Below are 17,792 nucleotides of genomic sequence, written 5' to 3'. Positions count from 1 at the left end.
TGGGTCTATCTAGGAAAAAACTCACATATGTTCCAAATCATTAGCTAATGTAGTGTTTAAATCTCATTTGAAATTAGTCTGCCTTGTAACATTTTAACGATTTCTATCTTATACAACGCGAAGAGTTCATTAGAAAGTTTAATTTCTCTTTATGGTAGAAGAATTTCCTTATATTTTCTGAGTCGAATTAAGATATGCACGTACCGCATTTGAAAAGCTAAATGTCGTACTGACGGTTAAAAAATATTATTGACTAAATTTTTTAATGTAGTGACGTTTAAAAAAAGTTTTGAAAACTCAAATAAAGCTTGTATATATTAACTTTAACGACGCATAACTTTCAGGACAACTCACAGTCATGAAAGAAGTGCTGTATAATAATATTATATGAGCAAAAACATTGCTGCTCAAAACAATTATCCTGTCTCACGTTTGAAGATACATAGTTTCGAAATTTTCAAACGGCAATATCTAAATTGTTTCCATCGGAAATGATCCTTGCAAAAAAGAAACTTAAAATGTTGTTTGAACTGTATTATCACCTTGAAAAACGGTAAAGATGAAAAAAAGGGATTTTTGTTTCTTCGCGTATCAGAGCTTTATTGAACGCAAGCTGGCGACAACAGAAATGTAACGCGTCTTATATCTTGTCCACTTTGTCTTTGCCACTATAACCAGCTCGATATAACGCTTTCCATGCTGAAAATAACATACCGTCTTAACCTTCTTTCTCGGATGTTTCTATAAGAAAATGAAGGTATTTGGAATTCTGCTAATATATAGGGGAGAGTGGGGTCAATTGTAACAGGGTACGATTGCAACAGAGCAAAAATATCGAGTGTCGGGTTCTAGATTTGGTTCCTAGGTGGCACACAAGGTGTATTTAATAAATCTACATATACACCCCTGCTGGCAACCATTTTTATGTACTTTTGAAAGATTTACGTCACAAAAAATATTTTCACGCTACGTAAGTACTTTTTTTGTATTAGAATATTATATTGTAACAAAGTAAATTTGTCTAAACAAATAAAAATTATTAACCGAATATGTAAGTGGACACCTTAATTAACATGTCAAAAAAAGATTAGTTTTGTTAATTAATTAGCATTGTTTTTAACAAATGAAGCTGAAATGGCGTCTTGGGGACGATTGTAACAATAAGTAAAGGGACGATTGTAGCAACTGAAAATAAATAATCTTATGTTTACAAACCATTACTTAACTCTTTAAGAACCACCAATAGTTTCCCATATCATTCATATTATGCTACATGTGCATTATTTTATTTGTCACCTTTCACAGCATAAATTAAAATTTTTAACCTCTTAAAGTTAAAAGTTTAACCCTTTAGGTTTCTGCTCATTATTATTTTTACTCCTAAAATATCACTACTGTTTTGATCAATAAAAAAATATACCACAACTATGATAATATGTATAATTAACTATGTTTTAGTTGAATTTATGAACTGCTACAATTGACCCCATAAGTGGGGACAATTGTAACAGGCGCACGACTGTCAAAAATTGCTAATAACTAGTATAATAACATTTAAAATAAGGTATTTATTATTTTTTTTCTAGTAGAGGATAGTCTACTTTATTCGTCTGTCAATTAATACTAATAATATTTTGGATTTTTTGTTATTTAAAAATAGTTAAGTGAAAAATTTTACAATTGACCCCACTCTCCCCTATCCATAATCCATTTATAATTCTATTCTTTTGTGTATACCTTATAATAACAATATCTCGAGAACGATATGTTCGACAAAAGCAAAATATTCCTATTATCTACCTTCATATCCTAATTTGAATAAAAATCATGCAAGTATACTAAAAACTAATATGATTAGTTATGTTAAGATTAAAGTAAAAACAAAAACAGTTCTATTGCATTAAACATACCCATATTGACACAACCACTTTATGTTAGTTTATCAAATTCATTAATTCCCCTTGAAACGCCATTCACCTGGTTCATCCATCAAGCTCTTTAATTGTGTCTGTATATGCCTTTCAGTAATGAGTATGATTGCGTTGTGCTTTTTAGTACATGTTTATTGATTCTTTTCTTTTTTATTTAATTAAACCGTGCGAAGAAAGGTATTCAGCTAGTTAATAATAATTTTGTCACTGTACTTTTCACCCCTTAGAAAATTTATCCTTGCAAACATAGAACATGCTATCATCATTCCTTTTACCTGAACTATTATTATCATAATTACCTGAAATATATTGTTTAGATTCACTACTATTTTCTTTAATCCAATCGCCATTAATCTCAAATCCAAATGTTACCTTCCCTTTTATCTTTCTTCAGGCAATTCTCCAAGAAAGCGGGGGGGGGGGGAAATCACCTGATTGTACGCATTTTTTCGCCATGAAAACCGATATAAAAATTATAGATTCGATTTTATACAAATTAAAATAATATACTCCAATTATTAACACGAAATTACAAAACACTTGAAAAAGAAATGTTTTCGAATTTTCACCTATGACTACGCACGTGTCGTAAATTTTACGAACAAACAACCACGTAGTGCAAAAATTCAATTAAGAATAAAAGATGTCACATAACTTCCTGTTGACACATTGTATCAGTTGAGGAAAGGATGAAGGGAGGAATAGAAATTATTTTTAGGCGTGGCATACGAAAAAAGTCCATTAAAAACCAATTTTGTCATAAAATTTGAACAAACGAAATAATAATTAAGAAGTTTATTAAGATAAGGAAGCTTCAAAGGCTTATTAAGCTAAGCAAGCTTAATAAGGAAGCAAGCAAAAAAGAGATTGTCGTTTCAATAGTTAGCGTTGTTGATATACGTTCAGGCTGAGAGCTTGGCATCCATTTGGCGTGCATTTAGATGCAAACAAGTTCTCTCCATAAGGAAAATGGTGTTTTTTTTCTTAACTTGCTACAGAGTATAGCTTTTCAAAAAAATTTCAGAATCTACATTTTGAAACAAACACTTACATTTGAACATATTTCTCAGCTGAACTACTTTTTAACATCACGCTTATGGTTTTTAGCATTTCGCTATATTCATGCCTTATTCAAGATAGTTTTGTTTACGGAGAATTAAAAAAAAAAATTCCCTCAGTGACTTTTATTAAGCATGGACTTCATTGATGACCATCACGAATACTGTTCCGCCGGCTACGATCCAGAAGATATTGTCATTACTGGTGTAGCCGGTCGTTTTCCAGAATGTCATTCTGTCGGAGAACTATTCGAGGGTCTCATGAACAAGAAACAATTGATTGTCTACTCTGATGAACGCTTTGAAAAAGGTAACACAATTTTCCTTCTTTATTTATTTTGTTTTTAGTCTTTTATAATATGATCAAAAACGGAATTTTGCATGGTACTACAAATATTTAAAAAGCAATTAAATAATCAGCTGTGCATTTAAGAAATCAGGGCTCGAAAAACCGACCGTCAGCCAGTTCTCGGCGGTCAAAAATTCTCCGCGGACAACGAATTTCTCGAATGCAACGTTCGCGCGGACGGCCATTTTCCTATCTTAACCTTTGTCATTTAAATTATTTCATAAAAGAAATAAATTATTTCATAAAAGAAATACTAGGTTACTATTAGTAACCTAGTTTGTTGCCCTTCCTATAAGCCAACCTTCTTTTTCCCCCAATTGTAACTTATTTGTAATTTTTCTTTTGTATTTCGGTATTTTTTTTCTTCGATTTTAAATGCCGACACTGAGGAAAATTTTTCATTCTAGAACAGAAACCATATATGCCAGCTTATGCGACAATAGTATTTAGTATTAGTCTTATAAGAATTACATTTTTCTGCGACTCACAAAATTATTTCAATGAAATTTCATGACAAAGCAATCACCAGTTTCACCTAATTTTAATTCGAAATGAGAAATGACTAACATTTGAAAATATTGTATATAACTTTATAAATATGTTTTATAAAATTTGAAATATAACTACTTTCATGTCTTTCTTTCGAAGGTGCTGCAAAGCTGCCATTTAGCTCAGCAGGTGTTATCTCAGGTCTAGATAAATTCGATGCCGATTACTTTTGTGTTCCATATGAAGCAGTGAATGCTTTTGACCCAGCAACAAGAAAAGTTATCGAGATCAGCTATGAAGCCATAGTAGATTCTGGTTTGGGCATTTTGTTTTTCAAATATTTAAATGTCATTTGTTGTGCAATTAAAAGAAAAAGACAAATTACAAAGTATAAACTTAGCTCAAAAATAGTAACTACTAATGACAGTAAGGATAGTTTCCGGGTTTGTTCTTTATAAACTTAGCTCAAAATATAGACTTAGCTCAAAAATAGTAACTAAGTACTAATGACGATAAAGATAGTTTCCGGATTTGTCCGTTATAAATTGAGCTCAAAATATAAACTTAGCTCAAATATAGTAACTACTAATGACGGTAAGGATAGTTTCCGGGTTTGTCCGTTATGTGTAGAAGAGACAATAAAATTACTAACAACTTATTAATTGTTTAACATTCTACATATATATCTTCGTACTATTGTACAATCGTAGTAATATTCTTTCTTCAATTACTCTTCTTAAGTTATGCAAATTTTCAACGTAGATTTTTTTTCTCCAAATGTTTTGTGTAAAAAAATTCGATAATAAATAGATTTTCCAAATGGTGTCAGAATATTTAAAAACATTTTTTCATTAAAAAAAAAGTCTAAAAGAAAACACACTTAAATAAGTTTAAACAAAAACTGATTGTTTTGAATGATCAAAATATCTTAAAAGGTAATAGAATTTAGGTTTTTATGATTTATAAAAATCCTACCTGTTTTGTATTTCATGTATATTCATTTAACAATTAACTTCATATCCTTTTAACAATTGACATTTAACGTTTAAATTATCCAAGACTTAGTACAAGCCATTTTGAAAAAAGATTTAAGAAACCAGAAAAATGAACGTTAGTAAGAAAGTTTTTCAATGCAAGCAATAAACAATATCTGTTTCAGACAATTTATTTCGGGACCAGAATTAAAAAAAATACAAAATAAAAATTCACTAACTTAGTTTAAAATTTAAACTCTTTATCGTTTTGTAATTTTCGAACGCAACGACCTATAGGAGGCGTTGTTATTTGAGACGAATTCCTGCTAGCAGAACAGGATTATCAGTTGCACTGAAGATTTCTTCAGAGTAGCATGGTAATGATCTTTCTTTATTGTGGTTTATTAAATTTAAAAAAGAAAAATGTATGGTATTCTTTCGTATGCAAGTGAAAATAAAATGGAATATATTTTTTTCTTTAAGAAGGAACGGTACAGTTAAAAAATAAAGTTAAAACCTAGTGCCTGAGAAATCGTTCTACTAAATTTAATTATCTAGTGTAAATGGTCTATTTAAATTTTACATTCCATGCTTTTCTGTATAACATTAAAATCAAGCAGTAAAGCACACACAAGCACTTAATGTTATACCATTTAATTTTGCAAAAAAGCTTTTTGACAAAAAATTTTATCAAAACATGTAAAGTTTCAATAAAAAATCCTTATTTATAAACTAAAACACGAGAAATAAAAAATGCTTACGACGAAAAAAAAATGATTCTAAAATTTCCTCACATTGAAATAAAAAAAACTTTCACGTCGTTTCTTTTTTCTCGTCTTAAAGTTCTTAATCAGACGTAGAAAATCATTCTGTAGAGAACTATCATCATAAATGTAACTTAAAAACAGAATAGCTGAATTCTAGTTGAAATTATTTTTTCAAAATTAAAAAATACTTACCAAGAGAACGATAAAAAATTATTAAAAGTCAACAAAAATGATACTATTTCAAGTAATTTGGATTATTCTCTATTGTTGTTTTCCGAATTATATATATTCAGAAATATATACTATTCTATAAAGAAGAAGAATATTCTATAACTATTACAGTTCTGAAATCACAGTTATTCAAGTAAGCAAAGTTGACTTCATTTTAATTTATTTTAAATGTGAGTTCTATAACATATAATTTATTTAAACTGAGTGCATGCATCTAGCCTCTGTTGTCGCCAATGTCTTAATTTTAAAATATAGTTTTTTGTCAATAAATTTTCTGATATTTTCATATGAAGGATAGTATTAAGTTCGAGAAAATTTCTGTTTAAAAAAGTTGTTAAAAATTATAATTATTATGAATATTCGACAACAGGAAGGTTTTAATTGAATGTGGACAATTTTTTTAATTATGTTAATCTTTTAATTATGTTACTATTTTATAAATTATGTTTTTAATTACTTAATTCATTTAACAGTATTTAGGAATCTATAAATATATGTTACTTATGATCGTTGCGGAATAACCTGTACGCAATATATGTAAATAAAATATATTTTTAAAATTGCGCATTATCTATTAATTGCATTTATTATTCTAATATTGAAAGAGTATCAAGGTATCTATGACCTCCATAATAAATGAAGTATTTACGGACTTTTATATATATTAAGGAATTAAATCAATTTTTCACGTAGTTTAAGATCTCATCTCATTGCAAAAAATGTAATTTAATAAATATTTTTTTTTATAATAAATGCTTCTAGCAATGAAACAAACGCTTTCAAACTCAATTTTTTACATAGTTTCACTCAAACTTGTTTGAAGACTCAGGTAAGCTCTAGTTTTTCAGTCTAAACTGATAAAATAGAGAAACACAGTCAATACTCACAACTTTAAGTGGCGTACTTTTTTTGGCTACGATTGGCGTCTTTACCGTCTCAGTCAAATTAAGAAACTTTTGGACCGCTTCATTATTAAGAAATTTCACGATAATAGCCTTGAAATATCCATTTGCCAAGATGAGCTCATAATTTCTTCATAAAACACCAATGCAATAGCCCTTAGCAGCTTCTTAATATTGCATTTCCAAATTGTCATTACAATTTTTAGTACTCTATGAATTCTAGAAATTCTTATTACTTCTAGAAATCTGATCATCTTGTTTTGTATCATCCGGTATAATAAAGGGTGGTGAATACTGAACAATATTTTGTATTGCAAAATTACACCAATTTTCCAGTTAGTTTAAAAAATAAAATAAATTTTTTTTTTTTGAGATTCACTCGTCTTAAATGAAAATCCCCTCTCCAAATTTCGCATGCGAAAAATACTCTGAATAAATACTAAATAGAAAAACAGAAATTTATTCGAACTTCTGATTACAATTTTATGATAATTACTTGTGAGATAAGCAATGATTTAAATATACGGAGAGGACGAAGAAGATATTAGACACACAATGATATCAAGTATTTATTTGTATTCAAAATTTTAAAAAATATTAGTTTGACAGATATTCAGCTAACATCGGAGGATCAATTGAAAAGTAAATGGCAGCTTGATTTTCATATAAACGTGTATATCAGTTGGACAATAAAGTAGCACAGGTATATATAGATAACATATAAATAATAATTGAAGCTCCTTTGTCAGAAATGGCATCGGCATAGTTCTGAAATCTTAATTCATTCATCCATGGCAAATTTTAGGGTCCTTCTAATAGATTACTATTAAAGAATAAGCATATATAAAAAATATGTGGGATGAGTGTTGAATTAAAAAAATATTTCTGACCACCCAATAACCATTCAGTCAGATCTTTCTCTCTTAATAAATAAATTCTAATAAACCAGCTAATTATTTCGATCTTTCAGATTTTTGAAGGAGCAGCCTTACTCGTTTTCACAAAACTGAAATGTTTAATGAACTTATTAAACTAGAGTCGGCCAAAATAATCAAAATTAAAAGCAACAAAGAACAAAAATACTCTTTTATATATTTAAAATGAAGAGGATAATGTATGCACTTTGTATTTGAACCCTAATCGAAATCTTTGTTACCACAAAAAATGACAACTATTTGCTTACCTACTATAAAGAACCCCTTTTATTGCCTGTTATAAAATTACTGAGTTGATAAAGTAAATACGTAGATGCAATACTTGATCGAAGAGTGAACGAAGCAAGACATTTGTGAAGAAAATAAATGTGAGCCCTTATTGGAGTAAATGACTAAAAATCATCATTTTTTCAAATCAAGAAAATGCATGCACATCAACTGCCACCAATTGCCAAAAAAAAATTAATTTGCTATCACACATTAAAGTTTTGAAAATAACAAGACAGTGGCATGAAAGAAACAAATTAAAATAAAAACGGAAGCTGACAATTACACATAAACTCCGCCAAGCCACTACATAATATTTAAAATCTTTCTTCATGTATACAAAAAGCATTTGGTTCCTTGGCGTTGGTAGTTGATAGTTGGTAGTTGGCGTTAACAGGTACAGATACGGATGAATCTCAGATAAATTTTAAGCACATAATATCAGTTCTATTTGTGAATAAAAAAAAATTTCTACCATAGGTAACATATTTATTTTGATCCATTTGAGTTAGCTATTTAATTGTCGCTAGTATATACCGATGCTGACGTTTCCCAGAGCAATTTTAAGCATTAAACATCAGTTCTCTTAGTGAACAAAATATTTATGTCTTGCAAAGATATTATTTTAATTTTGATTCATGATGATAAGAAATATATTATTTTAATTTTAATAATGCATCTGTCGTAATAATCACATTCTTAAAAATACATTACTTATTTTTAAATAGAAATTAATAATGGTGCAATAATTTCGTTTACAACAATTTTTGTCTTTAAAATATGTGCCGTCCATTTCTGAAAAAAATTGACTATATAAAGAAAGAAAAAAACAGTCATAGATATATATTATTTACGAGAAATGAATCACAATACTTAGAAAATAGAGAAGAAAGTAGTTAAATCTATGTATTAGATGCATAAATTTGAATGCTTTGAGATTCATAACGATGGCAAAAAAGTATATTAGTAACTCATTTCTTAAACTCAGCTCTGTTTAAGTAGCTTCTAGTGGTAGATGTTAAAAGTGATGAACTAGATCATTTATTTTTCTGGAATAGCAAACGATAATAAATTACAAAACGATGGGTGATCTAGTTGTGCCTTCTTTATTGGTGTATTTCTTAAGTGATTTAGTTACGCCACCGATACTTTTCAGCTTTGATTTGTTCTTGAGTATGATGTTTGTTTTATGGTAGAACTGTTATGTTTAAGATTATTAAAAAGCTGTTAAGTTTTAAACTTTAGTATTGGTAGTTTTTTCAAACAGAGTTTTGTTTTAATTATGTTCCAGTTCATGCTTTAATATTTCATTTGTGTTTTTAATCGGTTCTAGTTCGTGTTTTAACAGTAGACATCGGTACTTAAGAAGTTTATATAATTATAACGACAAATAGAGAAAAAACACATAGCATAAATAGCGATCGTTGATGAATATGCTTAGACATAAAAACGAAATTCCAAAATTCTTTCTAAATCAAACAATCTGTCTGGGTAAGTCAATTGAATGAGCAAAATAGCTAAACTATCAACTCCAATAAACAAAATATAGTTTTATTTATGTTAATTTAATCAGAAATTGAGAAATACTCCTTGTACGAACTAACTTACCTGCAGTTTGTAGCCAAATACTCTAAGCTACGGTTAATGGTAAGTAGACCTAATGCAGAAACTAAATTTCTTAAATCTTCAGCCACAATTTTCAATTGCATTTTTAATTGCTGAATTTATCTAAATCTATGATCTACAAAATTTTGACACAAGACCGCAGTCTTATGCTGGAGCAAAGCATCTTGAATCGTATCCATATCCAAATCTCTCTAAGCCACAAATTTGAAGAAATCGTCCTTTGTAAATGTTTATTTAGATTTTATGGTCAAAGTTAAAGTGATATTCCACTACGTTAACGTTTTTTACTTACGGGCTTTTTGAAAAATCTCTTTATTTTCATCTACGTAAGTTTGTTACTTTTTCACGGGCGCATGCGTATTTTTCCAAAACGGACGCATGCGCAATTATTTCAAATCTTACGTACGGGAGAGCATCGAAGCTAACAGAAATTTGCGAAATCTCCCTATTTTCAAAGTACTAATTTCTGGCATCATAAATTAGCGTGTACAAAGAGAAAGTTAAACTCACAGGTAAATTTTATTCAGACAATTGAAAGGTGGAAGTCACAGAAAGTAGAAGCGAAACAGAACCGAAATGAATATAAAAACCTTATTTGACGTCTTTTCGCCGTCTTTTTGCATTCCAACTTAAATTTGCCTCCCAAACGGACATTTTCTACTGATTCTTATAAAAGGTACTTTTACGTATTTTTCTCACCGTGTTACACGCCAAAAAAAAGTGCTCACGTTTCGCGTGCTTTGACTTTCCCAACCTATGAACAAGGAAACTCTTCCACTGCCACTGAGCTATCTCACCATCCGCCAACTTCTCGTGTTTGAATAATAATACAAATTGTGAAATTTGAGAAATTTACCTATTTCATTTTCTCGATTATAAGCTTTACCAATAATAATAAATAATACCCAATTTTTTTCTCTATCACTATATATTTTTCGTATAATTTTGATTTATATAAAGTAAAAAATTATGTGCAACAATTTCAATAGCTTTTTTTATTGCTTCAATTCAATATATTGCAGTAGTAGTAGTATTACGTTATTTACGTCACACTGAAGCTGCACAATGGGTTATTGGCGACGATTTGGGAAACAACCCTGAAGATGATCCGAAGACATGCCATCACAATTTTGATCCTCTGCGGATGGAATGATCCTCCACTTCTGTAGCACGACGACCTGCGGGTGAAGTCGAGCTCTTTACGGTAGAACAGTCAGCACATCCTGTGTTCCTTCGCAGGCTAATTAAAATGGTCACCCATCACTTAGCTCAGTCAGCTAACCGCTGCCATGCATGCTTGAGAACGGTTCTCTACAGGGAACCGGTGTTATAACGATCAGTCCAATACTGGACGCAATTCAATATAATGAAATAACTCTCTTTTAAGGGTATAAGATTTGTAAACAACACTCTCAATTAACTTGATTTATTATTAACTTATAAATTTAAAACGTTTCATGTATGTTCTTTCCTCAATTGCTTTAAATTATGTTGTAAGGTATCGCAATACTTCCATTAAAAATTATCGTTTTTATAAAGTTCCAAAAAAATAAATAACCTGATTTGCCTTTCTTTGAATTATTATTATTTACTATCAGCTATTGTTTTACAGATTGAAACGGAGAAATCAAGTTTATTTTTATCAGACCTAAAATAAAAACATAGCGCGTCAGTCTCTTAAGACGTAGGAAGAATTTCCGGTGGTGGCAGGAGCATCTTTCTAATAGGATTCTGTCAACGATTTTTGTTGTTTTACGCCTGACAAATATAAAATTATTTTTTTCGTTTCAATCTACATGAAAAAAAAATTAGTTTTTAAGACTTTTCCTCTAATTTCCAATTTTCTTTTTGTTAATTTCGCGCATGCTAGTTAGTCACTATCGTAAAGTGGTAAAGTTTTTGATAGGTGATCAGGAAAATAATAAAACTCGTAATTTTATCGGGCATTCATATCTAAATGAGATTGGTGTGCTCAAGTTAATTCGAAAGTGGTTATAATTTTGATTGCCATGAACGTTATTTGGTAATAAAATGACAACATTCTGCTTCAGAAAGCAATTTAAAAAAAATAGAAAACGATTAGAAAACATGATCACCACGAAGCAAAGGTTTAGTAGTGAAACAGGTTCCTCTCTCATCCTCACAGATATGAGACAAAATTAAAATATTGTTTTATTTTCAGGTTTTGATCCAACAAGTTTGAGAGGAGCAAAGATTGGAGTGTATAATGCGACAACAAACGATGATTCTCAACTTCTTACACTGAGCGATGAAAAAAAATTAACTGGATTTTCTTGGTTGAGGTGTCTACATGCTAACAGAGTGTCGTATGCATTCGATTTCTTGGGTAAGTTGCTAAATAAATAATGTATTGCAAAATACATGTTATGCAAGTTTTTCACATTTAAGCAATGAAATAAATTTTTATATCACACCATCTAAATATCCATTCTCTTTCTACGAGATAAAAAAATAAACAACCAATAATTCAGTATTCCGCAATTATGCACAAAGCTGAAAAATAAGTATAACAAAAATTTAAAAAAAATTTTAAAATATAAATATTTACTATATCTATTGTAAGAGCATTCATTGTATTTTATTTAGTGAAGAATATTTGCCTAAGCTATCAAAACCCTCTTCCCATAATCATTTTCTTCGCTTCTAAACAGGTCCTAGCTATTCAGTGGACACAGCTTGCTCCTCGTCAGCTGTTGCAGTTTGGGCCGCCATGAAGGATCTAGTAGAAAACCGAGTAGAAGCTGCTGTGGTAAATGCTTGTCAACTGGACATGAACCCTAACATCACACTAGCGTATTTGAAACATGGCATCTGTTCTCCAACGGGATGCAACAGCATGCCGTTTGATGCAAACAGTAAGTTAAACAACTCCTTCTGGTTTCTTAGGACAAGCGCCTTATCTGGGCGTCGGCGTGACGTCAACGTCCCGCTGACGCCAACAAAATACTGATTTGTTAGCTCAAGGCCTGGTTTCTTAGAACTAGCGCCTTATCTGGGCGTCAGCGGAAAGTTGACGTAGAGCTGACGCCAAAAAAAAATACTTTTTTGTTAGCTCAGCGTGAGCAGTTGGTCCAACGCAGACATTATCTCTCATTGCGCATGCGTTAATAACGTAAACAAATATTTATTTTGAATTTATATTGATTTTGTTATTGTCGACCAGTGTTTTAGAGAGCAAAGAATGACTTTGTCCAAGAAAAAACACATTATAGCTGAGCTAAATGAAGAGTGCTATGTTTAATGAAGAAGCTATGTTTAATATCAAAATCAAAATCTTGGCTGATTTCAATGTGCTGTTGGATGTTGTCCGCCATTGCTTCTGTGGTTAAAGTCACGTTGTAATCCAACTGCAGTTGAGTTGGACGGCAATTGTAGTTCAAGATGAGCGTTCGATGACGTATACTATCAAGCTCACAAATGGACCAATCAAAGATTAGCGCTGATTTCCAGCTGACGGCGTCCTGTTCTAAGAAACCAGGCCTTAAGAGTTTGAAGTCTGAATTTCGCTATTTAACATTTACGTTCAGACAAAATTCTGTTAAAAAGTTACTTATTCAATTTTGTAATAACTAAAATCCCTGGTAACTATTATAACTATAGTTATGACAACCATTGTCAACAAGTTACACGAAAACAATTTCCAATTCTAATCACATCCTATCTATACATATCCTCTTAAGTATATTTATTGATAAAAATGTATTGCCAACATTGATGTAATTACTGGTATTTATTATTAAGGGTATAGTACTTTTGTTACTCTAAAACATTTCAAGTTAACAATCCGATGGTCAAAACTACTATAAACGTCTGGTCAGTTTTTTCGAAAAATATGTGTCTTACCAGACATTTATTGAAAACTGTTAGTATTTTATTGGAACTTTTTTATTTTTACTGCGAAACTTTTGAAATATATTCTAGTCTTATTTTTTTATAAGATCTTTTGGAAGATCCTTCTATATTTTAATCACGTGAAAATTTTTCACGGCACCCTGATATGGATTTTTAACTTTTTAGCTGATGGTATGAATAGAACGGAGGCAGTGGCAGCTATATTCATTCAAAAAGCAAAACATGCTAGAAGAGTCTATGCTAAAATTTCTTCAGCAAAGTTTGTAACATCTGGATACGTTCCTGAAGGTCTGTCTTTCTTTTTAAATTTTATTTAACATCATTTTTAACTTGTATAAAATCCTAAATTTTACCAAAATCCCAATATATAAAAAAACCGAATTATTCTATGTATTTAAAAACACAATTGGACACTTCGTCTGTTTTTCTTATGTGTCTTGAATTGAAGTAAAAAAACAACACAAATGTTCATTTAACATTACTCAAATTTCTATCGTTATCAAATTAATTTTAAGCGATTTTAATTTAGAAGAAATAAATTTTACAAATGATGAAATTTGTCAAACGCAGTGGCAAATATGTTTTAAACTCAGTACATTGTAGTTATGCTTTTAATTAGAAATATGCTGTAAAATTAATGGCACTATCCCTTTCTTTTGAGCAAATCACAGCATTAAGAAGTCATCAGTTAATGGATTGTACTTACTATCGATATGTGCTTTAAGAATTTTGCAAGTTAAAAATGTATCTTTGAAATTTCTAAAAATTTAAAATGAGCCATTTACTCATTAAAAGTAAAACGTAACAAAGAATTTAAAATCTTGAAGAAAAAAAACTAAGGCGTGTGACATTTTAAGAATTTGTTATAGCGATGTCTTTGAAGCAGAAAGATTAAAACAAGGAAGATTTTATGCATGTATGAAATATATATTTAAGATATAATTTATTAACTAAAGTATAAAAGAACTCTGCATTTAAACAAAAGTTATTCAAAGAAATTGAAATTTTGAAATGTAATTTCGAATGCGTGGACAGCATTGATTAAAGAGTACAAAATTGAAACATCGAAACATTTTGCTTTGTAATCATCAAATCCAATAAATTTTGTTTTGTAGGCATATCTGTACCATCTCAGAAAATGCAAATCCAGCTATCCCAGGAAATTTTGTCGGAGAATGGTTTGAAACCGGATGATATAGACTACTTTGAAGGTCATGGTACCGGATCACATGTTGGTGATCCTATTGAATTGAATGCTATTGCCCAAGTGTATTGCAAAAACGGAAGGAAGAGACCTATGTATGTTGGATCAGTAAAAAGCAATATTGGACATACAGAAGCTTGTGCTGGTGCGTAGAATAACTTTATTATGTATCTTAAAACCTGGTTTCTTAGGACAAGCGCCTTATCTGGGCGTCAGCGTTAAGTTGACGTTACTCTGACGCCAACAAAATACTGGTTTGTTAGCTCAAGGCCTGGTTTCTTAGGAGAAGCGTCTCAACTGGGCGTCAGCGTTACGTTGATATAATTTTGACGCCATAAAAATACCGTTTTGTTAGCTCAGCGTGAGCAGTCGGTCCAACACAGACATTATCTCGCATTGCGTATGCGTTAATAACGTAAGCAAATATTTATTTTGAATTTGTATTGGTTTTGTGATTGTCGACCAGTGCTTTAAAGAACAAATAATGACTTTGTACAAAAAAAACACATTATAGCTTAGCTAAATGAAGAAGAAGAGGAAAAAGAAGCTATGGTTTAATGTTAAAATTAAAATCTTGGCTGATTTCAATGCTCTGTTGTTGGCTGTTGTCCGCCATTGCTTCAGTCGTTAACGTCACGTTGTAATCCAACTGCAGTTGATTTGGACGGCAGTTGTCATTCAAGCTGAGCGTTCGATGACGTATGCTGTCAAACTCATAAATTGACCAATCAGAGGTAAACATTCGTTTCAAGCTGACGCCGACGTGACGAAGATCTATAGACATACCAATTAATGCAATCAATTATTTTAAATTCTCCTGCAAATATCGTAATTAAAAAAAAACAATTATGACATCTTTTACATAATGTATCATTTTATTTTATTTATATTTTTAATATTATTTCTATTTGAAAAGACAGTTGTTTTTAATAACATGAAATAATGATTTCCCCTACCGTAAGGAATAAAACTCTTTTAGGTACATAGTAGCTGCCTGTGAGTTTGTTTTTTAAAAAAAAGAAAAAAAAGAACAAAGAAAGAATTGAATTACAATTTGTTATAAATTGCATTGGATAATACGCCCTAAAAATGATCCACAAATTGAAAAATTTATTAATGAAAAACGGAATGATCTAGCAATATACGATTTGCTGATTTACCACGTTATTCTTAGGAATGCAAAGAATTTCTTCGCATCAAAATTGATAATCAGTTACAATTTTCGTCAACAGATGGTTTGGCTGCCTGAAAACTGCAAAACGATGTTTTGAACATAACCGTTATTTGCAGCAACAACGTGACTTAGTCTGGGAGGGAGGAATTTCTACTAAACAGACGCCTGTGTAAATATTTTAAGCAACGTGATCCGGCAAGCAGCCGAAAAAATTGAGTTATAATTTTTCCAATCAGCACAACCCTATCAGCTGACGAACTTTGTAACGAATTTACTAACTAAATGAAAAAAAAATCTGATTTTTTTTTTTTAGCGAAACGCAACAAATAGTATATTTCTAAGTAAATTTTCAAATCGCAGGCACATAATGTTCATTTTACGTTAGATATATGATTCAAGATGTTTCTATCAATACGATTTGATTTCAGGTCTCTGCAGCATTATCAAAACTTGCATGGCACTAGATAGAGGAATGATTCCCCCAAACTACAAATGGAGCACACCAAACTCCCTCTGTCAGGAAATGGTCGAAGGCAAAGTAAAAGTTGTGACGGAACCAATGCCTGTCGTCTCACAGTATATCCCTGTAAACTCCTTCGGCTTAGCTGGCACAATAGTGCAAATCCTCCTCAGACAGCATTCGAAAACTTTAGAAGACAGTCCGAATAAAAAATCTCCCCTTCCAAGGTTTCTGCTGTATTCTGGAACAGTGGAGAGCGCTGTACAATATGTGTTCGATTACGTGAAAGATAATCCAAACTTGCCGGATGAATTTTTTGCTCTCCTTCACAAGTTATCATTCTGCCCAACTCTCCTGAAACCTATAAGGGGTTATGCTCTTTACAAAGATCAATCTAATCCCGTAACAAGTATGAAGGTATAGTTAATGTTTTATTACCTATTTAAATACTATTTACCTTATAATCCGAAGATTTTGTAAAAATTTGAGTTGTTTTCTCCCCTGTAAACAAACTATATTTCCTCAACTTCAAATACCCTTTTGCTGATATTGGTAGCTGTGGGTTCTTCTCACCGTGGCCTTCCGTATATTTTATTTTATAACCGTCGTTGAACAGCCGACCCAATTTTCAGTTTACGACTACTAATGTTCAACTCCGTAGCTTTGTAATTTTGAACCCAATCCAGAAGACAAGGGAACACCTGGATCAAGTATTGGGAGGCTGAAATTTTGCCTTTAATAAGGACTTTTTTATGGAACTAACCCACATTTAGGTTAACATGAAGAGGAAAACAGTGAAAACCACCCAAGGCTAGTCTCACAGCAAGGGGACGTAAAAATACATGAAAGGTCTATCCAAAATTAGAATATTAAACGATCGGTCATCGACCTACATAGTTGGAATTCTAATCGCAGTTTTGAGTTTTCATCTGATAAAAGCATTCAACTCGGCTCTCCATCTACCGAGTTTGTATTCTAAGTTATTCCATATTTTGAAAATTCTAATAATTTATTTATAATACTTTTAGTATCCCACTTTTTCCCAATGTTTGGAAATCTATTCTTATTTAATATTTTAAGCCCTGGAGATTCCCGCAAAATTTCAAGCACCTAATTCTTATCACTCTTTTTTTATTATCCTGTTCATGCTTGTTCCTTTGCCCCGATTGGTTAAGCCATTTTACACGTGTTTATATAATTACTTCCCAACTGCCATCTGGTGTTTAGGCATTTAGAAAGGTTCTCTTATAGAGAACCGAAACTATAGTGTGTCCATTTCTGTACATTATTTGTGAGTTATTTTCGTTATTTCTTGTTTTGATCTACATAGCACGAAGTATACTTTGTCTTTCTTTTTCGACTCTTAATATTAATTTTAAGTTTTCCGTATTTCGCCAAATCTTGAGAACTTTGTATGAGAATCGAATAATTTTTGCACAAAATTGTAAAATTTGTTTTACCAAAGATAATTTCATGCAAAAAGTAATTTTTAATAATTATTTTCGTTATACATTTAAATAAAGTATCCGTGTAATAGTTTCATAAATACTTT

General features: G+C 30.9%; 1 protein-coding gene across 1 annotated transcript in view; it reads left to right on the top strand.

The window, feature by feature from the left end:
- Positions 1 to 2,758: 2,758 nt before the first annotated feature.
- Positions 2,759 to 17,792, top strand: part of LOC107441937 (fatty acid synthase) — a 73,081-nt gene continuing 58,047 nt past the window's right edge. The window contains exons 1-7 of the mRNA XM_043048093.3: positions 2,759 to 3,299; positions 3,987 to 4,142; positions 11,712 to 11,876; positions 12,202 to 12,405; positions 13,568 to 13,690; positions 14,518 to 14,751; positions 16,209 to 16,657. Coding sequence (XP_042904027.2) covers positions 3,125 to 3,299; positions 3,987 to 4,142; positions 11,712 to 11,876; positions 12,202 to 12,405; positions 13,568 to 13,690; positions 14,518 to 14,751; positions 16,209 to 16,657 — 1,506 coding nt within the window. The 5' untranslated portion in view covers positions 2,759 to 3,124. The remainder of the gene's footprint in view (positions 3,300 to 3,986; positions 4,143 to 11,711; positions 11,877 to 12,201; positions 12,406 to 13,567; positions 13,691 to 14,517; positions 14,752 to 16,208; positions 16,658 to 17,792) is intronic.

Source organism: Parasteatoda tepidariorum, chromosome 7, assembly GCF_982258835.1.
Source record: "Parasteatoda tepidariorum strain Cologne lab strain chromosome 7, Ptep-v5.0, whole genome shotgun sequence".
NCBI lineage: Eukaryota > Metazoa > Arthropoda > Arachnida > Araneae > Theridiidae > Parasteatoda > Parasteatoda tepidariorum.
The sequence above is the reverse complement of the archived record's forward strand: the minus strand, read 5'-3'. Positions and strand labels throughout refer to the sequence as shown.